The sequence below is a fragment of the Lissotriton helveticus genome, chromosome 2_1 (genome assembly GCF_964261635.1).
Source record: "Lissotriton helveticus chromosome 2_1, aLisHel1.1, whole genome shotgun sequence".
Taxonomy (NCBI): Eukaryota; Metazoa; Chordata; class Amphibia; order Caudata; family Salamandridae; genus Lissotriton; species Lissotriton helveticus.
The window spans coordinates 948,583,723-948,605,182 of NC_136059.1; the positions used below are offsets into that span (position 1 = coordinate 948,583,723).

The window sequence follows — 21,460 nt, forward strand, 5'->3', positions numbered from 1 at the left end:
TAGGCCATTCCGGGCCTGGGAACAAACGGGGAAGAGTGTGACGTGGGGAATTTTTCGCTACACATCCACTGATAAGCATCTCCCTGGTCCCACACACAGTCCAGCTGGCTGAAGAATCGCCCTGGACCCACATTCAGTTCGGCTGGATGAAACATCACACAACAGACAAGGAGAGAATGTACCATACAACACAACTTTTACCCAGAGTATCATGGTACACACAGCTAGGAGCAGAACGTCTACACCAGATTCTCTCCCACTAATTGTCCAATCCTTACAGTTAACTACAAGACAAACTTCCGGATGTAAGCAGCCACAGTGTCATGAAAAGCATGTACAGCTCTTCATTACTCTCATAGCTGGATTTCTGCTACACAAATACTCGATGCCCTAAAGAACAAACAATTTAATTAATGCATTGAATATGGTGAAAGAGTCAATCTTGAAATTAAATCTTGAAAGCTTTGTGGCGAGTCTCATATCAAGGCATTGCTATTTTTTCAGAGTATAGAACAAATGTTTTATTTTTTTAGTTATAATTTGTAACATTGCTTGTGACATTGATGGCAGCATATTGTATTATATATATAATCAAAAGAGCTTTGGCTTATCATCCTTTAGCCATTGGCTTCTTTTGCTCAGGAACTTTAAGCCACTGGCTTAAGACATTGTCAATGACATTGCATCAGCCTAAATAAGTACTTTAGTCTCATTGTCTTACCTTTGGCTGTTTGGATATATCCTTTCACCTCAATGGAATGCATGCGGGACTATTCTACATCTGCAAAGTACTCTATCTTCATGTATTTCATTCATTATCTCACCCATGCACTGTGTACACAAAACAACCATTTTATTTGAGCTCCACTATAGCAGGCATTTTTGTAAATTGTTTTTGTTAGCACTTGAGTGTAAAAGTCAAACCATTTGAGTTTGCCAATGTTTGTAAATTTCCTGGTGTCAACAAAGATGGCCAACCATGCCGCTCCTGTTCTCAATTTGCAACAGTCATATTACCAGATTACAATTAAAGAAAATGAAACCGTAGAGACATAAACGGCAGACATATGTGCGCATTGGAGTCTGGCTTTGCCAGATAAGACTGATCTGCTCCGTGGGGGTCTTGCCCTTTGCGCTGGAAAAGGCTGCCTGCTCCTAGATCATAACCACTAGTAACATGCTTGGAGCCCAACATGGCTCCCAAAAACATGCAGGAGAATGGCATGATGAGATCTTGATCCCTCTAAAGAGTTATTGTAAGAATGGAGGAAAGGGAAAGATATCAACTCAAATAGCTCTGACCACGGTCTAGTTAGCTGTTGTGAACCTTAGAGAGTATACGTTCACTCACCGTAAATGTGGGACTGTGAGTAAGCATCACAAAGTATATCGCCGGTTTTCTGTTTTAATTTCATCTTATCTGTAGAGTTGTGCCTTTTCAGTGTGTGACTATGGTCCTGCAGTGGAGACCTAGCAACTGCAGCACTTACAGCCTCATATAGAGCAAATATGCATGTTGCCAAATCCTTGAATGTCAACAGAGCTGCTGAATTCTGAAAAGAGGAATTTCCTGTTTCAATGCAACTGGTTTACTTTGAATTGGTAAAACCAAATCAAGCACCTGCAACCAAACCTAGAGTCAGTGTTGACCCGTAACTCTCTCGAAAGCTCAGTGACAGTATGCTAGGCTGTCTCTGCTTACGAAGAGCAGGTCTGTGGACTGGGAGTACAATCAGTGCCAAAACTAGCACTGAAAGCTAAGATGAAGACTTCAGGAAAATGCAGCACGTTTAACATCAAACGCAGAACAGTAAGACGTCTGCTCGCCCATCTCACCCAATGTCTGCCTGGTGTTACACAGACGTCTATCTCGTTGTGGCTAGACAGACATAATGCTCAATCTATATAGGGCTTCCGGAAACACTGACCCGGAAAATGAAGTTCTGAACTCCGGATCAAGCTTTTTGTGAACTTTTAAGCTGCATAAACCAATTACATCCACTCAGTCAGACGACTGTAGCTCAGTAGTTCAGTTTTTGCTCATTATAGGATGTATGAAGCCTCACTGGAGGTGGGAGACAGGAATGCCGTTCACCCACCCTTCAAAAATGCACCTGCTCAACCAGGCAAAAGAAATGCTGACGCTGGTATCTATGCTATAGTGTACTGAGTGGATAATTAAGCAATGTGTATCCAAACAGGTCTTCTACTGTTAATTAGAAGCATGGGTTGCAGAATTTGAGGAACACTGCAGACAGCTATCCATTCTCTCAGGAGGACCAGCTTACACTGACCAACAAATGGCGGCATATGTTCCAAATACTGGTTCAGCATACGCTAGAACTTGCAATAATCATGCATATGAAAATGGTTCATTGAGTGAAATGTCCCCCTCTTACAGCCATGTCCCACCTTTTGTCTGACTTCAAATAAACTAATTCATCAATACTAGAATCCTTATTGAAGATGAACTGAATGAAGAGGTGCCTTTTTACATTTCCTCAATTGCCTTTTAAAATGTTTTTTTTATAAAGAGGCTAGATTCTAAAAGCTAAGATATAAGACGCTCTAACTGAAATATTTTGTATGTTCTTACATTTCTTTGCTGTAGTGACAGCAGGTCAATACCCCTTCAGGAACTTTCCCTACACCAATTCCCTCTTACAAATCCTCTTGTCGTTACGATACTCTCATCTTACCCATAATTCACACATTGCAAATTATGAGCTAGGGTTTTCTGAAATAAGCGTTGATAAAGCCAACAGATGTCACCTTTTTATACATTTTGGCTTTGTGAATGTCTTTTGGAGATGCTCTACAGAGTTTTTTTTCATGATGCTGTGCAACAGCATCAAATAAAAAAAATAAAAAGGCGCAATGATGCGACGGCTGCAGGCGATCTCGCTATTCCTTTGGGGCACGCATGTTTGTGGACATATGCGTGCAGAAGTATCAGAACAGAAAAACCCATCACAACCTACTACTCAACTGAAAGTGGGGCTGCAAGACACATAATTAACTCAAATAACTTCTACATCATTACAACAACATACTGACTCTTAGAATGCAACTCTCAAAAGTCTTGATCTAACCTTATATCTGAAAACCTTAGAATTAAATATTTTGCTAACTAGCAACTTCACTTTTTTAAAGATAGCAGTATTCAAGTGCACACTGCAGACTGAGCTGAAGAAATGTACGTTTTGGAGTTTACCCACAGGGTCAAAAGACTACATAGATAGCCAGAAACACATTATATCCTACATGGTATGTTATTCGTATTTGTATAGAATCTTCTCAACCCGCACAGGCTATCCTGGTGCTGTGACGGCTAATATTATTGAAGGAGAGGCTAATCTAGAAGGAAACAATAGAATTGATTGGTTCTACGGGCTAATAATGAGAACCAACTGCAGATTTCGGCAGACCACTCATATAGATTCCTCTTGAAATTATGACATCACACAGAACCACATAAAAGAATCAAGCAAAAACCAAAACCATTTACAATTCTCAAAGATCTTAACTAAGCAAAATTCAACAAAAGTTAGAAATAGGCTGGTCTCATACCAGCAAAGCAATGACCCAGAACTTGGTTGTTTTTTATACAAAAAATATTATATAATCATTTATTTTTAAATAAAATAATGTGGCAGCACAAAAAAATGATGGAATCCAAACAAGGCATCAAACACACATGGTTCAACCGCAGAGTGTCAAGAACGTCAAATGCACAAATCTCTGTATGATGCGCACAAAATTTCTTGGAGCAGAAGGGGCAACCAGACATAAGAACAAAAAAGTCTATCTTGGCAAATTCATCAACGCCCCCTTAATAAAAATTCATCAACGCCCCCTTAATAAAAATTAATAGCAAAAACTGACCAATCCGGACATATTGAAACACAATCCATGCTTGTGTGAGTTGATTTCCTTTTTTTTTTTTTATTTCAGTAATTTTTTATTGAAAAAAGATTTTTATATATACAAGGTACAGGGGGTGCAGTCAAAGATCGCCCGGGGGGGGGGGGGTTGATTTCTAACACTTCCAAATCCAAAATAACAAAATCTGAAGCTCCATCCCAAACACAAGATAACAGAGTTAGCCTCAGAAATCAAATCTGCATGTAGATCCTTGACCAGTGTACGGCGTGAAACAAGCCTTGCCATCTTAAGCAGCTGACTTGATCACTGTGATAGACTAATCTCTTTGGACAGTCATGACCCATAGTGAGTAGAAATACCCATTCCTGAAAAAAAGCACAGCCATTTTCCAGGACATCTCCTCCAATGCCTACTGACTATTGTCTACCTAAAATGCACGTTTATCTTTTGGCTTCAAAAAAACATTTCCTCGGCTGGACGGTTTAATCTGGACAGTGGTGCTTTATTTTGCTAAGAGCTTTATCTAGTACTAAACCAGCATTACTTTTAGAAATATCTATTCCTGGATACCAAAACGAAATAATTTTCACAGAATTGAATTTTGCATTGTGTCACCTGCTGCACTGGGTCGACTAAACCAGCAAATGATAGTAGAGGAATCATATGGAGAGACGCTGCTCTTCTTGGCCCGTAAATGAAATCCAGCATGCATGGTCTGTTTTTAGTGTTGTTTGTTAATCTTTTATACTGCCAGACTAGTAAGTTATTTGCAAAGTTTTTGTCTAAATCCTCTGTGAGACCTCAAGTGGAGTTGTGGGTCTCCTTCAGATGCCAAATCTCTCCAAAAAAAGATAAATTAGAATCAGCTGAGTGGAATCTGCTCAAATGGTGCAGGTCTGCACAATGGGTTGCATGAAAAGAGACAAAGATAGCCTCTCAAAATCTGGAAGGGAGACATAAAGAGGGTATATGGAAGAGGCATTTAAATACCCCAGGCACATGGATGAAGGCTGGAATGTGATGTTTAAGTAAATGCCCGAGAAATCCCAGCTAAGCTGTTATTAGTGCAGCAGCTGGAGTGGAAGTGGTACAGAGGGTGCGGACAGCATCCTTAATTATGGCTTTTAGTACCCAAACAGGTGTTAGCCCCACCCCCCTTTTCTAGCTTTCATTAGACCCATGGACCCTTTGCTAGGGCACCGCAATTGACAGATTATTTAAACGTTGTTGTGAAAAAATTCACAACTAGAATGAAACTGAATGATAACAAAATGTTGTCTAAGAAACTGGTTGACGCACCAGATTTCACCATTACATATCGAAAATGATTTGACATTTTGCCAGAGGAAGCCCTGAATAGAAGAGATGTGCAATGTCGCAAAATATGATTACATTCCTAAGCATTTGGAAGAATGAATTTCCAAAAAAGCACGAAAATGTGACTTGAATTGCGAAATGTGTTGTCTGCATGTAAGAACTGATGAGAGGTTGAGAAAAGAAACCATGAAGGGTGTGATGGAGCACTGGCAACAAAACACAGCAGCTGTGTCTGTGAAGACATATCTGAATTGAGAAAATCTGAAGGGAACCCTTTGTTCCAGTAGCATTACTTAAGAAGCCACAAAGACGCTCTGTATTTTTATCTAACGCAGAAGAGAATGGAGAATATGATGGACTGTATAGATTCTTTGTAACGTTTTGAGATGCAAATGACCTTTGTATTGTAACAGGGTTGTAAGAGAGCTTTTCGTGAAACGCGAAGATAAAGTTTTAACAATTGTTTGCAAGTTAAAAGAGTAATAATACGAAAGAAGTAAACCTGAGGGGCGTTTGGAAGAGAATCTGAGTGCAATCCATTTGAAGAGGCCTGTAATAAGCATTGTTAAGAAGGGTCTTGAATTCACAGGACTGATGGCAGATGGGTTTAACTGCCTTTCAAAGGAAGTCAACAAGAGAATTCATAAAACAGCAGAACTAAGATACGAACAAAGGCAGGGCTGGAGATCGCGTGCAGTCTGCTGATGCAGTGAACAGCAAATGGGCTGAATGCCTGCCTGTTCATCTGACGTCACTACGTAGGCGTGGAACAATGGTGCCAATGCTGCTTCCTGCACTTTCAGGTCACACGTGGACATTGAGCCTGTCAGAATGAGATTCTTGTCAGAATGAGATTCTTGCCTGAATATTTAAGGGAATCTCTCAAATTGGTTTTGGATTTATAGTCTAGTTTTAGATATTCATGTCTGAGGGCCCAGAGATGCAGTGTTATTCAGAGGCCCATATCAAATAAAACGTGGTGGTTTTGAATTTCCTGAATGTTCCTTTTAGGAACAAGCAGTTCTGCCTAATTTAAGATATACTGCTACTTTCAAGAAAGGCTGCCCACCTAGACCCCACAGTCACGGCACCTGCACTCTACAAGGAGGTGCTTTAACTATGGAAAATGCCTCTCACATGAGGAGAACTAAAAGGATGGGCACAGAACAGCCTGGTAGAACTGGTAGAATAGAAAGAGAGGTTCCCGAAAGACTCTGTTGGCCTCGACAGTCTCAAAATGTGCCATCACTGCTTTAAGTGGGATGAAAAAACTTGAGGGAGAGGGGAAGTCTCTCAAAGGGGCATGGCAAATGCAATTAAGGGTGTGGCTGAAAGACACTTAAGCTAACAACCTGTGCTTAGCATAGTGTGCCGCCTGACTGGTATTTTGCTGTTTCTGTCATTGTATCCAGATATATAATACAACAAGTAACATTATACCTACAATAAGCAAGGACTATTGGCTTTGTCAATGGTTGTTAGTTGCATAAGATAAATATGGAACAACTAAGTCTTCGTTGTATATAATATTGAAAATGCTTCAGTTCTGAAGTCAGGAGACTGTGAAAGAACTATAACGAGTCTCTTCAAAGTACCTCAAAGGCAGTGAAGGGTGGTACTGCTGCAGAGTTAAGATATGTTTTTACCCTGATGGTTGAGGGCAAAAATGGAGAGCACAATAGGGATCCATCTCAGCACCTGCTTTTTAGAACTTCCGGCCCACTTAAAACCATGTGTGCAATGCAGAATACTAACAGATGTTAGCAGCAAACACTTTACTCATCAAGCCATCCTGCAGGTTTGTTAACGTGTGCAAATGTATCATAGCTTGAAAGCGTTAAAAAAAATACTATCACTTCCTTGTTTGGTCTCTCAGTGATGTCCCTTTAGTTCAGCTACGTCAAAACACATACATACAGTTATACTCGCTCTGCTATTCGTGTTCACTTCCATAAGATCCACGATACTGCTCTACTAACTCGCTGGACTGCTTCCATGCATGGTTGCATATGTCAGATAAAAAAATTTGACCTTAAAACCTTGTGTTCTCAGCATAAACAGCTTACAAAGTTAAAGACGTTTAAGAACCTGCAGAAGTCTAGCTTCCAGGTTTGTACGAGCCCAGAACGCTCTAATTACACTCCTAAGTAACTGGAGAGTCTGCACGTCTGGACTTTTTTGCCAAGAAATCTAAGGAGGCCTGGAGGCATCCGAGGTACCAACCTTCCACATGTGGCAGTGACGTATGCCTTGTGTAAGTCTTCTGACTGGCACTACCCGCTCCTAGGGTTGTGGCGCCCTTAGTGGCATCTTGGGCGGGAGCCAGTCTGTTCTTCTTGTCTATTAGGCAGGGCGGAGGGGGCCCTGAGGCAAGGTGAGTTGCAAGCGGCCCTGGCTGACGTCATCAAGGTGCGCAGGTGGGCCCCCCACACGCCCCCAGCACAGAGATAAAAGCAGTGGAGGAGATAGGGAAGCCCTCTTTTGTCCTTTCAAGCAGCTCCAAAGGCGGCAGCAGACCAGCGGCAAGTTACCCACCCACCCATCCCTAAGAATAAGGACAAGATTGGCGGGGTCCCGGGCAAGAAAAATGGTGTGGACTTCTGTGGCATGGACTGTCTGACCCTCGAACAGGGCAAGCATTCAATGGGGCCTCTGGGCTGGAGGGAGGGGGGACTGACCTGCTGGTGGACTCTCCTGCCCTGCCTGAGATGCCTGTGTGAGTGAGAGACGTGGGGGGGGGGGATGTATCCGGTGTTCCGGAACCTCGGTGGGGCCAAGGCGTTAAGCGGTGCCCTGATGGTAGTGCCTCTGGGATAGAGGACGGGCATTATTACTGGTAAAACAGTGCAAGTTGGGGCCTGCTGGCACAGCGAGCACAGAGAGATTCATTAATGAAGTATGCGCACTGAGATCCTGATGGCTAAGGCCATGTCCAGAATATAAATACAATTTATGCTTAAATGTATCCTTTGGAACCTACCTCGTCTGGCTACCATGTGTGTTGTTTGGTTTTACATATGCCTGAATAAAATAGTCAAGTGTTTTAAGTCAATGAACAAGAGTACCTGACTGTAAAGTAATAAATGACTACGCCGTGAAGACCAACTATTTGCCTTGTGTCTTTATGTGGTGTAGGTGGTCCCAGGGGAGGAGGGAAGTGGGAACATTGATCCTCTGGGGCGACTTGCACGTTGTATGCACACTATTGTGACACTATCTTTAATGTCTTTGAACCGTTTTGTCTCGTGAATCTGTCCTGAAGCCTGATCTAGTTGAACCACCAACAATCAATTACCACTAATGGCCTAGAACAGGCAGCCATCTTTGTGGCCGGTCAAAACTCAAGCCTCGCGCCTAACATGACCTTCTCGAGGGTTACAATTCTCAGTGAAGCAGCGGCCCGCAATCAAAGCATTGACATTCAACTCAGGTGTTAAAAGTAAAGTAGGAATACATGGGCACTTTCTGCTGGCAATAGGAAAAAATGTAATACTCGGTTTTATAAGTGGCACCTGCTGGCTGGATATTACAAAAGACTACGGGCGGATTACAAATACTGTAGGGCACTCCTGATATAGAATAGAAGTAGGGCAGCCCTTGGCACACTTGTCCCTTTCAAAATGGCGCCCGTCTGCGGTCCTCAGGTGGTCAGGGAGGTCCCGACGCAGGCGCGCCACCTGCACGCGCTGGGCTGCGCGCGCCGCCGAATGCTCCGATGCCCATACTAAGGCAATTTCTTCCGATGTGTTGGCAGCAGCCTATCTGCAAGAATGCGCCTGGAGAACTGGCAGGGGCGGGGGCATCCTGCGGCCTGGAAGAGCTTCGCCAGCAACATTAGAGAGGTATTTTAATCCTGTTATCTCACCGGAGATCAAAAAGGCCCCTGCTCTGCAGGCCTCATTCCTGAGATAGCTGAGGTGGGCTACCAGACAGGGGTGGGGAGGGGGTATTTACAGGCTCGACTTTATGGTCCAATATTAGGACTTGCTGAGTGTCTTGCTGCCTCGTAGTTAATGCAAGTCCTGTTTTTATATCACAATGTGAAAGTAAATACCGAAGAACCTTATTGCCTCAAACATGACTTCCAGAGGGTCACCCGTGACCTTTTATTTGTCAAGGGTGGATTTGGAAAGCTTTCCAAAAATCTCGACCGGACACAAAGGGGTGCACTTGTCCCACAATGTGATTGTTCGCGGGTTTACTTCTGTTTAACACCCTTTGAACTCATGCATTTGGCCCCACAATTAATTTTCGACAAATGTTTGCAATAATAATTTTGCGAGTGCCCATCTTGCTTTCAGTTTGCGAATGGTCAATCTTCTTGCCCTTTAAGAAGCATTTTGCTACAATATATTAGGCATAATGTAATGAATAGAGTGGATAGATTTCCGATATCAATATTTTAACGAATGTTTTTGTTATAAAGAACCATAATGGCATTTGTCAGGATACAAAAGAAGTCAATTGTAAATATATGTAAATACAAAATAATATTGAAATAATGAGGAAAGGCAAATACATGGTGGCAACAAACAAAGAGGGGAGTCCGGGGGGGGGGGGGGGGGGGGTTAGGTTGAAAAAGTGTGGGATGTCAAGGAAAAATAATGCACATCTTGTATATCAATTCAAGAAATCCAATTAGGCAAAGTCAACATTTCTACATTTCTATATCGTGCTATACTATCTACAACTGGCGTCCACAACTTCCCATCAACAAGTGTAGTGCTTGGTAGGTTTCTGCGCCCAAACAATAACAGGAATTGGAGTTAAAATGTTGCATCACCTACCTGCCGGAAACAGCACTCCCCGTCCCCCTTCTTCCTCTTGCCGCCTCTTCCGCTTCTCCGGTGTGAGAGCCGAATCCATTTAGAGGCCTGACGGTCAGGTGATATTCCACATCGGAAAATAAATAAAAAAAAGAGAGCAGATTTGGAGTGAGTAGGAAAATAAACAGAGCTCAGACATTTGTTTCCATTGCTTCAATGGAACATGAATACTCGGTTTCAATCGAGCACGCGCTTCTCACTGAGGTAAAAGGGGTGATAGTGCTTAGATACCTGTGGCTTTCATGGACATTTGTGTCACTTTCTAACTAGCCTCTCCTGTTACAAAATCTGCATGGCTCAACAAAATCTGCTTACATTTTGAATAGCGTCACAACCAGGGAGACACATGTTTGTGAGGCTGGAACACGGGAGGGTGGCCAGGCCACTGCTCCAGATTGCCAAGGCACAGCCCCGCCACTTTCCGACCACAAACGGACTTACATTCTGCACTGGCACTGCGCTGTCAAATAAAAACACACCTTGTTCCAAAATAGTGCTGAGGGGGGGGTGAAAAAGGCACTCTTGCAAGCTATTCACTCGCTGGGCCGGCCCTGTTCCAGAACAAAGCGACAGGGAGGAGAATTATTATTATGCACAGGCAACCCTTTCTTCTCACCTCTACAACATTAGGCAGAGCTGCGGACCCTTTTCACTAGCGTGCACGGGGGGAGGAGGGTGGCTGTGGACTGTAAGCTGTGTGCACAGGGGGGATTGTACTCTTTCAGTAGTGTGCAGACGACGGGCTGTGGATTGTCAGCAGTGTGCAGTGGTTGGTCTGTAGACTGTCCGCAGTTTGCCTAGGCAGGGCCGTAGACTCTTGTGAGCAGAGGAGATGCTGTGGATTCTTGTCAGCAGTGTGCAGAGGCGGGGCTGTGGATTGTCAGCAGTGAGCAGTGGTTGGGCTGTGCACTGTCAGCAGTGTGCATTGGTGGGGCTGTGGATTGTCAGCAGTATGAGGAGGAAAGGCAGTGGATTGTCAACAGTGTGCAGTGGTGGGGATGTAGACTGTCAGCAGTGTGCAGTGGTTGGGCTGTGGATTGTCAGCAGTGTGCAGAGGCGGGGCTGTGGATTGTCAGCAGTGAGCAGTGGTTGGGCTGTGCACTGTCAGCAGTGTGCATTGGTGGGGCTGTGGATTGTCAGCAGTATGAGGAGGAAAGGCAGTGGATTGTCAACAGTGTGCAGTGGTGGGGATGTAGACTGTCAGCAGTGTGCAGTGGTTGGGCTGTGGATTGTCAGCAGTGTACATTGGTGGGGCTGTGGATTGTCAGCAGTAGGAGGAGGAAGGGCGGTGGATTGTCAGCAGTGTGCAGTGGTGGGGATGTAGACTGTCAGCAGTGTGCAGTGGTTGGGCTGTGGAATGTCAGCAGTGTGCATTGGTGGGGTTGTGGATTGTCAGCAGTATGAGGAGGAAGGGCGGTGGATTGTCAGCAGTGTGCAGTGGTGGGGATGTAGACTGTCAGCAGTGTGCAGTGGTTGGGCTGTGGATTGCCAGCAGTGTACAGAAAAGGGCAGTGGATGGTCAGCAGTGTGCAGTGGTGGGGATGTAGACTGTCAGCAGTGTTCAGTGGTGGGGCTGTGGATTGTCAGCAGTGTACAGAAAAGGGCTGTGGATTGTCAGCAGTGTGCAGTGGTGGGGCTGTGTGTTGTCAACAGCTTGCAGTGGTGGGGCTGTGGATTGTCAGCAGTGTGAGGAGGAAGGGCAGTAGATTTTCAGCAGTGTGCAGTGGTGGGGCAGTGAATTGTCAGCAGTGTGCAGTGGTGGGGCTGTGGATTGTCAGCAGTGTGCAGTGGTGAGGCTGTGGATTGTCAGCAGTATGAGGAGGAAGGCAGTAGATTTTCAGCAGTGTGCAGTGGTGGGGCTGTGGATTGTCAGCAGTGTGAGGAGGAAGGGCAGTGGATTGTCAGCTGTGTGCAGTGGGGGGGCTGTGGATTGTCAGCAGTGTGAGGAGGAAGGGCTGTGGATTGTCAGCAGTGTGCAATGGTGGGGCTGTGGATTGTCAGCAGTATGAGGAGGAAGGGCAGTAGATGTTCAGCAGTGTGCAGTGGTGGGGCTGTGGATTGTCAGCAGTGTGCAGTGGTGGGGCTGTGGATTGTCAGCAGTGTGCAGTGGTGGGGCAGTGGATTGTCAGCAGTGTGAGGAGGAATGGCAGTGGATTGTCAGCAGTGTGCAGTGGTGGGGCAGTGGACTGTCAGCAGTGTGCAGTGGTGGGGCTGTGGATTGTCAGCAGTGTGAGCAGGAAGGGCAGTGGATTGTCAGCAGTGTGCAGTGGTGGGGCTGTGGATTGTCAGCAGTGGGAGGAGGAAGGGCAGTAGATTGTCAGCAGTGTGCAGACGAAGGGTTGTGGATTGTCAGCATTATGCAGTGGTGGGGCTGTAGATTGTCAGCAGTGTGCAGTTGTGGTTCTGTGGATTATCAGCAGTGTGCAGTGGTGGGGCTGTGGATTGTCAGCAGTATGCAGAGGAGAGGCTGTGTGATTGTCAGCAGTATGTGGGCCTATGTGCGATGTAACTGGCCTGCTGTGGTTGGCTCTGGACAGGGAGGGTGAGAAAGCATGCAGAAAGGCACAAGGGCCTGGGGGGGGACAGGGATGGCAATGTAAATAGGGTAGCAATGGCGGGGCAATAGTGAGGACACTGTGCAACTGTAGCATTGGTAACGACGTGGCATGGGTAGTAGAGGCTAGTAGCAGAGGCCAGCAGAAGTAGCCGCACCAGGCTACAAGTGGTGGTTAATAGCTGAATTAGTGGTGCTGGGTGCGGTGGCACACATCAGCAGTGGAAGTGGGTGAAAGTGCTGCCTGCAAGCAGTGGCAGGCAGTAGTGGTGGGAATCGCAGGCTATTATGGTACACAAGTATTAGTCTAGCAGCAACATACCTCACCTGTCAGGTAGCTCGCTGCGCCCGTGCGCCGGGCGGTGCAACAAGTACTAGGGAGAAAGGGCGCGCGCTACCAGGAGCACCTGCAGGGGCGCGAGGGGGAGACGCGCCCGCAGCGAGGCACGCGCGAGCACAGCTGGGCTCCGAAATCACAACAAACAACCCCTTCTCGCGCTCACCTCGTCCTTCACCTGCTGCACCAGCCCGTTCTCGGTCCACTCGAGGCTCTCTTCACGCAGGGGCTGCAAGAGAGGAAAGCGCGCAGTTAGCCTTCGGCGAGCGTGCTTCAAGCTCCCCCCACCCGCTCCGCGAGGAGCGGTCGCCCCCTCCCATACAGCGGGGTGGGGCGGCAGAGCAGGAGTATAGTTACCTAGTGCCCCGGGACCCGCTCTGCCGCACTCCGCCGAGCAGCCTCCCCCGGCCCCGGAGAGAGCTTTTGTTTCCTGCGCCCCCTCCCATCTCACCGCTTCTAAGCATCGGGCGCTCTGCCGCCGCCCCCACTCCACCTCCCGCGGACGCCAGGACGGCCGTTTGCCTCCTTTTAGGGGTGGAGGAGTCAGTACGACAGAGGTACCTCTCAAGTTCGCCCCCTCTCAGTCCAGAAGCGCAGGAGCTGGCTGCACAGCAACTCTCAGCCGTCCACCACACCTCGCACAGGACCACAAGGTGCGCGCGAGGATATATCACACTCAACCCAAACGCGCCACTTATTGTGGCTCAAACGTTTAATTTTAATTCTGTAGAAAACAACCTCATCAGGAAAGCATGCACTGTTTCCTTGCATTTTGTGCTTCTTGCATGCTGTAAACATTGAGTTTCCCTGAAACAGGTCTTTACTCTCTTTTTGGTCAGATTTGTCAATACTTGGTATTTCTTCCCATTACTCCAGAACAAAATGTTGAAAAAATAATATTTTTATGAGGGTGATTAGAAGCTCTTCAGAGAGTGCTTTATAGAAGAACATCATGTTAACACCCCCCAATCATTTCAATTGGAGCAATAAATGTTCATCTTTCTGACCCAAAATCTCTCTCTTTTCAAATTCATATTTTTAGGGGTTCAAGCGATCAAGTTTACCAGGTACTAGTCAGGTAAGTTTTTACACTGCACATTGAATCTTATACATAATTGTGTAGTCCAATAATTCAGGATAAACTTAAGGGGCTGGGTAACAAGCAAAGGAGGCAAAGCGCATGTGTCAAATGGAGGGATGTTATCAGGTGTTTAGAAAGTGCCACATCTGTTCAAAGCACTTACAGAAAGAAGAATTGCTAAGAGAGAAACTACACGAATGCAGGAGAAAGCAGGGGTGTAAAATATGAGAAAAGACACAAATAGGATCGAAATTGCCCGAGACCCGATATCCCGGTCCCACCAAATGTAACAAGCACTGGCACTGATTCACTAAAATAATGAGTTGAGCAAGTGACATCATCTAGCCTAAAAAACGGAGTTCAACAGAGGAAGTAACACCACAAGAATTGTCTGGGTAATTGTCGCGCTTTATCAGTAACCATAACATAACAAGAAGTATACCAAAACAGAAGATTGCCTTGCAATAAATTAACCATAAAGAAGAGAAGACTATCCATAGACTGGCCCAATGCAAACAAATGGTGTGGACATGCTTGGAAATTACTATGGACAGGGCCCCTGATCGTCAGGCAGGCGGCTTATTATAAGATCCCTTCAAGTATGAAATTGGATGGGCATACCATAAATACCTGGTATTTTGTAACCTGATTTCAGAGCCCCCATTCTATAGTCATTACCCACATACTAGAGCATGAATTAATATGGATGATAATCTGTACACTCATGCATACTGTTTCTCTCAGCTAGTGCATTTCCCTGTAGGCTAGTGATTCAAAGTACCCGGCCAGTGCTTTAAATGGGCCGGTACTGTACGGAGTACTGGCACTGTTTTATTTTGAGAGGGAGAGTACCAACACTTCTCAAGAGAAATGCTATACTTTAAATTGGATAGTATCTGGTACAGAGTACCTGCATTTCTATTTTTCCATTTCAAGCACTGGGTAGCCCCAATCATGCTCTGCTGTTACACAATGTAATCCATGCTCAACCCTGCTCGTGGCACAGGTGCCAGGGACTCGGTCTCCCAGTTTCTCCTTCCATGCTCAATCGTTGCCTCACTAACCCAACCTATCCGCCTGAGTTCCGAGACCTGAGTATGTTTCGGCTGCCCACTCACTCCTCTTTTGGGTGGACCTAAATAAGTGTTTATGCTCTGCAGATTCCTCAGTACCCTGCCTCTTGTCTAGGTACTCCCAAACAGAGTTTGTGATAACTAGGGCTTGTCAACTATGTATATCTCAGTTGTTCATTTCTCCTGTAATATGACTATCAGTGGCTTTATCAAATCAACGGATGTGAGAAAGTGTCATCTTTCTCGCCTGGTATGCCCCCACTTTTTGCTGCATTGCTGATGTGCTTTGACTGAGTGTGCCCTGGGCTCCTGTCAACCAGGTGCAAAGGTCCTGTGTTCATTCCCTAAAACTGTGTTGAAACTAAAACCCAATTGGCATCTCTGGCCACCTGTCAGCCCCTGGTAAATGGTACCCTAGGTACCCAGGGCATGGTGACCAGAGAAGACCCCTAAGGGCTGCAGCACTTATAGTGCCACCCTTAGGGGCCCTGTACCCAGACACACACACATTGCCTTTGCAGGCCGAGTGTCTTGGTGCAGAACTAAACAAAGAGTCGATATGGCACACATCCCTGTGTGTCATGCCCACAAACACACTGCCCTGGCATCCATCAGTCACCCCTCTAGCTGGGCGCACTATGCAAGTGGTGTGGACACAGGTGCATGATCCCTGTGCCCCTACAGTACCCAGGGCAATTCCTGGGCACTGTAAGTGCAGTGCTGCCATTAAGAGTATATGGTGCTGGGGGGTTGTCATTACGAACTCCACAGCACCATGATGGCTTCACTGAAGACTGAGAAGTTTGATATCAAACTTCTCAGCACATTAAACCTGATGCCAGTGTGGGATTTAATGCCAAATGCATGACAGAGAGCAACTTAGAGTTGCCCCCTGAACCTAACCTACAATCCACGTCTTGTCTGAGAGGCTGCCTAGGCTGCCACACAGCAGACATGTTGCTGGACCCTTGGTTGGAGAGCCATCCGCTCTTCTGGGCCTGCAACAATGCACGTCCTGGGCGAGGTGCTAGGTCTCCCCCCCCCAGGATAGGCAGGGGAAGCCTTGAAGGCATGCCTTTGTGAGCTTCTCCAGACCACTTGCTGTACCCAGCAACTGGCCCCCACCGGTTCTGACCCCCACTCTGGCGGGAAGACTGGCAGGAAACCCTACGTGAGGAAAGGGGGTGTGCCAGCCTGTGCCAACTCCACCCCTCAGGTGGGAGAGGCGAGGTGAAGCACAACTCAGGGCTCCGGCCATCTTGAGGATGGGGAGCCCTGCCCAATCAGAGATAGGCTCCTGCCCCCCTCCCACAGGAGAGGAGCAGGATAGGGGGTGTACTCACCCCAGAACAGGGACCTATTAGTCCCTGCCCTTCCCCTACCTGTAACACCCCTAAATTTAGCATTTAGGGGAACTCTGAACCTTCCTTCCTCAGATCCCGATTGGAAAACAAGAAAGAAGATCAAGAAGAAGACCTGCTGTACAGCTGCTAACAAGAGGACGACAACAACTGACTTGGCCCCAGCCCTACAGGCCTGTTGATCCTTGAACCTACTCCTGCTAAATCCTGGCATCTCCTGCGGACAACAACCTTGAAAACCCCAGAGGACCTACCTGCCTTGAACCTCTTAAAGACTGGGACTCCCAAGAGCAATGGTTCTGCTCAAACAGCAATACCCCTGGTGCCAGCCAGGAACCGCAAATCCAGCCCACTCTGCACCCGACAAGCCCGGCCTGTGCCCGAGTGGACAAAGACCCTGAGGACGTCCCCCCGGCGATTGTGACCTTAAATCCAATGCCCAAGGACTCTCCTTGACGACCCAGATGAAGCCTGAAGTCTCACAACAGGATACCCCTCCAACCACGACCAGCAGAGTGTAAGATTTCCCGACGTCAAAAGACACCCCTGCACCCGGTGCCCCCTGTGCCCAACTCCTGAGTTTCTACCTATCCTCCAAGATCCCAACTTACCATTCGAAGTGTTGGTCGCTCCTGAAGAGTCTCCGTCCCGAGCCTGCAGCCTTTGATCACCCTCCAAGATCCTTTCACTAACATTGAGCGCCCGACGGCTCAAAAGCACCCTGTACCCAGCCGCCCCAGAGGCCCTGGCAGTGCAACCTTTGTCGTAATCCACTTCCCCATTTGCCCTGAACAAGTGACCAGGAGCCCAGTTCCCACAGCCGCGTGGCCTGCTAGCCAGCAGCCACCAACCGCAGGCCCCCTGCCTCTCATTGGATAACATTGGGCCTAACTACCTCTGTACCCAGCTGCCCCTGTGCCGCTGAGGGTGTACCAACTATACCTACCTGACCCTGGGAGACCCCTGAGTCTATGCCCGGAACCTTAACTCTGCCAGTCGAGAACTTACCCCAAAGCTGGTAACTAATTTTCCTTCCATAGGGTAATATTGGCTGGTTTCAACTTGGAAATTCTTACAAGTGTGGAGTTTTGAAACTTTAAAATATTCACCTAAAATCAGCTGAACAACGAATTCCGATTTACTCACCTGTTATCAGGAGAGAATCGCGTGCAGCACCTTTTAGCCCAGCACTGACCCTGAAAAGTAATTCTAACCGTACTTACCAGTAACTTGTATTTCCTTTCATAGGGACCCATTGTCTGGTTTTCACCAGAAAAGTTTCTAAGTGTTGATTTTCACAAACTACAAATATTCCTTAAAAATCGCCTGTATGACTTAAACACATTCTTTCAACTGTGTACAGGAGATATACCAGTGCTGGACCCAGGATCCACCACTGAGTAAGAAAAAGTAATGATGACACTACTTACCTGCTAAGTGAATTTCCTCCCATAGGATAACATTGGTGATTCTATGTGAAAAAGTTTCCAAGTGTCAACTTTTAAAATACAATTATATTCCTTAAAAATCACTACTGTAACCAAAACGCTTTTACTCAACTGTTTACAGGAGATGTCACAGGACTGAATTTAGGATCCAGTCCTGTGGTTAGAAAAGTAATCCATAAAGGAGCTAATTGCATTTAACTAGAAATTCCCATTGAGCTATATTTTGCATTGTGTTTGAAATTGTGTTGCCCATTGCAACAACCATAACTACTGTACTTAAAAAGTCTATTGCCTATTTGCAAAGTATTTAAACTAAAGTAATTCATTCTGAGAAAGTATATTTTGATACCTTGTTGGTTCTAAAATAAAACAACTATATATTTTGATACAAAACAATTGGCCTATAGTTCAGTTCTTGAGTGTGTGAGACCATTTGCTGACTGAGTGTGTATAACAAATGCTTTACACTGTCCTCTGATACTGCCTTACTGCTCGACCAAGCTACCACTTTAGAGAGTAAGGTTATATCTAACTTTAGCCTCTGCCAAACCTCTGGGGACTGTGGACTCTGTACACACTGTACCTTACTTTGGTCCAGTAGATACAGAGCCACTTTCTTACAACGGATCAGTGACCTTTGTTTACACATATCTCTAAGCGAATCAAACAGAGTATTCTGGCCCAAGTATTCCACTGCCATCATCACTATCTAGGAGAACAGCAGCTTCACCTGTACTCTTGTGGTTTTCTGACCTGGGAGCTGTGATCCAAGTAACTCACTGCTGGATGTGTATTTATCATCTGGGTAGACCAAAAAATGATTTCTCAATAAACCTGCATTTGTATTTGGGTAGTCCAACAAGGAATTGGCACAGAGGTCTCTGCAGCTTTGCCCTTTCCCTGAACATCAAAACAAGTGTTTTTCAGAGTTCTGTATATGTCTAGATGTGGGCAATGCTCTTTTCCTTGCTCTCCTAATGATTCCTCTCCTTCTATGTCTAATATGTGGTTCAGTCTGGATTCCTATATCATTGCATGTTCTTCGATTTAAAATACTTATTTGAATTTATATCAGTTAATCTTTGTTCAATGTAGCCATTTTTAGGTCTCGCCTACGCAGCGCGCATGCGCTGCCCAGGAGAGGAGCTCATGTCATCGATGAGCTTTTCTCCACAAAAACGTGCATGCGTTGCATTGCTTTCTATTGCAACGCGTGCACGTTTGGCGATCTCCTTGCGGGAGCGAGCGTCTGGCATATGGCAGCAATTATCGCTGCGCCAGCTGCTCCCTCCCGCGAGTGAATCGCGCAGGCCCCCTCCTCTCTCCCCTCCCCCCTGCTGCGAGGCGCGCGCGCTTGTTTTCCTTATCACAAGTGAAGCAAACAGCCCTGCCACAAACGTTGGTGGTTGGTGCAGTTCCTAATTTAATTCTTTAGTTGAGCAAACTAGCAAATGAGACAGATTAGCGTGCCCAACCACCCGGCTCGTGACTTTTTCTGGAGCTGGCCCTTTTCTCTGCAGGCCGGTCATGTGCGCACAGGACGCAGACTCTCTGATAAAGCTGCTTTTATGTTCACACGCCAGGGGGCATCCCGCACGGTGGTATGTGCACGTGGTCTCCGATGTGATGTGCAGGAGTGGCGGGTCGGAGGGTACTTGTAATCTTGCTGGGGTGTTGCAGGTTAGCCCACTCTGCAGAAGGCGCGATGATGGTGTGGGGCCTGACTGTGTGTGTGCTGCTGTGGGCTCTGCCCTGGCGGGCCCAGCGCCTCCACCGAGGCCCTGCTCAGCAAGGAGTGGGTCAGCGATGGCTCTCCCTGCGGACAGCTCTCTGAGCGCGGCAGCTGCCAGGCCATGGAGGTGTCCAAGCCCCCAACGGACCTCATGTCCGTTTTCGGGTGTGGACGACCGGGAGGCCGGACTGTGCGGAGCCGCACGTGCAGGTGCGCAAGAGCATCACCCAGCTGAGCGCCACCGAGAGCGCGCAACTCCTGGCCGACCTGAACCTGGCCACACGCACCACCAGCCCCGACAACGTCATCTCCATTAGGACCTACGAGCAGATGGAAAACGGGTCAGGGCTGCTTTTGCCGACATCAGCGCCTGCGACCTCTTTGTTTGGATTCACTACTACGCCTCCCGGGACTCGTGGGTGCCGGCGGAGGGCGAGGAGGAGACTGCGGTGTGGAGAAACATCGACTTCGCCCACGAAGCGCCCCCCCTTCCTGCTGTGGCACCGGTTCTACCTGCTCTTTTGGGAACGCGAACTCCAGAAGGTGACGGGAGATGAGAACTTTACCATCCCCTAGTGGGATTGGAGGGACGCCCAGGACTGCAAGGTCTGCACCGACCAGCTGATGTGGGACCGGCACCCGACAGTAGCCGGTTTGCTAAGCCCGGCTTCCTTCTTCTTCTTCTGGCAGGTAAGAACTGGAGTAAGACGTGTTGCTGCGAATTCCTGCTATGTAGCGATTCCCCATATCTTAGTGAGTTGTATAAGCAGTTAAATGTGGAATTTTTGCAAACAACACCTTGCCTGCTCTAAATGTGCACTCCCCTTATAGCTGCTCCAACTAAACTACAATTCCCAACATGCAAAGCTTTGTTCATGAAAAAGCCAGGTCTAGTGTCCAGTTATGGCGTGGGGCTCTTACAGTTCTCTTGGATGATTCTTGATAGCCACACTATGTCTCTGCTCTGCAGTGTCCCTCACAGCTGTCTCTAGCATGGCGTTGCATCACCACTCTGTGCTGAATCCATGGGTACTGCCCTGAGCATATCCCTCGAACGCTATACTGCACCGTCTCCCTCACAACTACTTTAAGCATGGTCTTCATCACCATACTGTGCCTTCTCACATGAAACTTTTTTTTTTTTTGCACGGACTTCCACCTTACTTCCAATTACCTTTGTTTCATTCTCACAGGTGAAGCACACAACCCTTTGTCACAAAGGCAGCGTTGGAGGTTTCTCATGATAATGCAGTTCCGAATTTAATTCATTAGTTCAACAAACTAGAAAACGAAGCAGGTTAGCGCACCCATCCACCCGGCACGTAACTTTTTCTCGAGCCTTTTCTGTTGCAGCTGCCTTTAGCATGGTTTACCTTTCTGTTCGTTACAGCTATGTATGGAATGGTTCTCAATCGCCATACTATCTCTTATTCCATACAGCTATCTATAGAATGGTCCTCATTCACCGTACTGTTAGTCCATGCAGCTGTCTCCTGTAGGTCCTTAATTGCGTTTCTATTTTTATACCCTATATAGTTGTCTCCAGCTGGGTCATCCATCGCTATAGTGGTTTGTGCTCCATATAGGTATCTATAGAATTTTCCTCAGTCGCCATACCATTAGTCCATACAGCTGTCTACCGTGTGGTCCTCAATTGCCTTACAGATTTATTTTGTGCCCTATACCTTTGTCTCCATCATGGTTTCCATTACTATAGTATTTTGCAGTCCATACAGCTATCCGCAGTGCGCTTCTAAATAGCCGTATGTCTGTAGTGTTGTCTAGTGTTAAGAAAAGGACGGGCTCTAAGCCCACTGTAAGTTTTTGATATGGCCCTTGTTTTCAT

The 21,460-nt window shown here is 46.7% G+C and overlaps 1 protein-coding gene across 3 annotated transcripts in view; it reads right to left on the bottom strand.

The window, feature by feature from the left end:
* Positions 1-21,460, bottom strand: part of AOPEP (aminopeptidase O (putative)) — a 1,755,563-nt gene that overhangs the window by 296,827 nt on the left and 1,437,276 nt on the right. For all 3 annotated transcript variants that reach the window (XM_078675698.1, XM_078675697.1, XM_078675699.1), the window contains exons 12-13: positions 13,086-13,148; positions 9,990-10,076 (exon numbers count right to left, since the gene is read on the bottom strand). In XM_078675698.1, the coding sequence (XP_078531824.1) occupies positions 9,990-10,076; positions 13,086-13,148 (150 nt within the window). The remainder of the gene's footprint in view (positions 1-9,989; positions 10,077-13,085; positions 13,149-21,460) is intronic.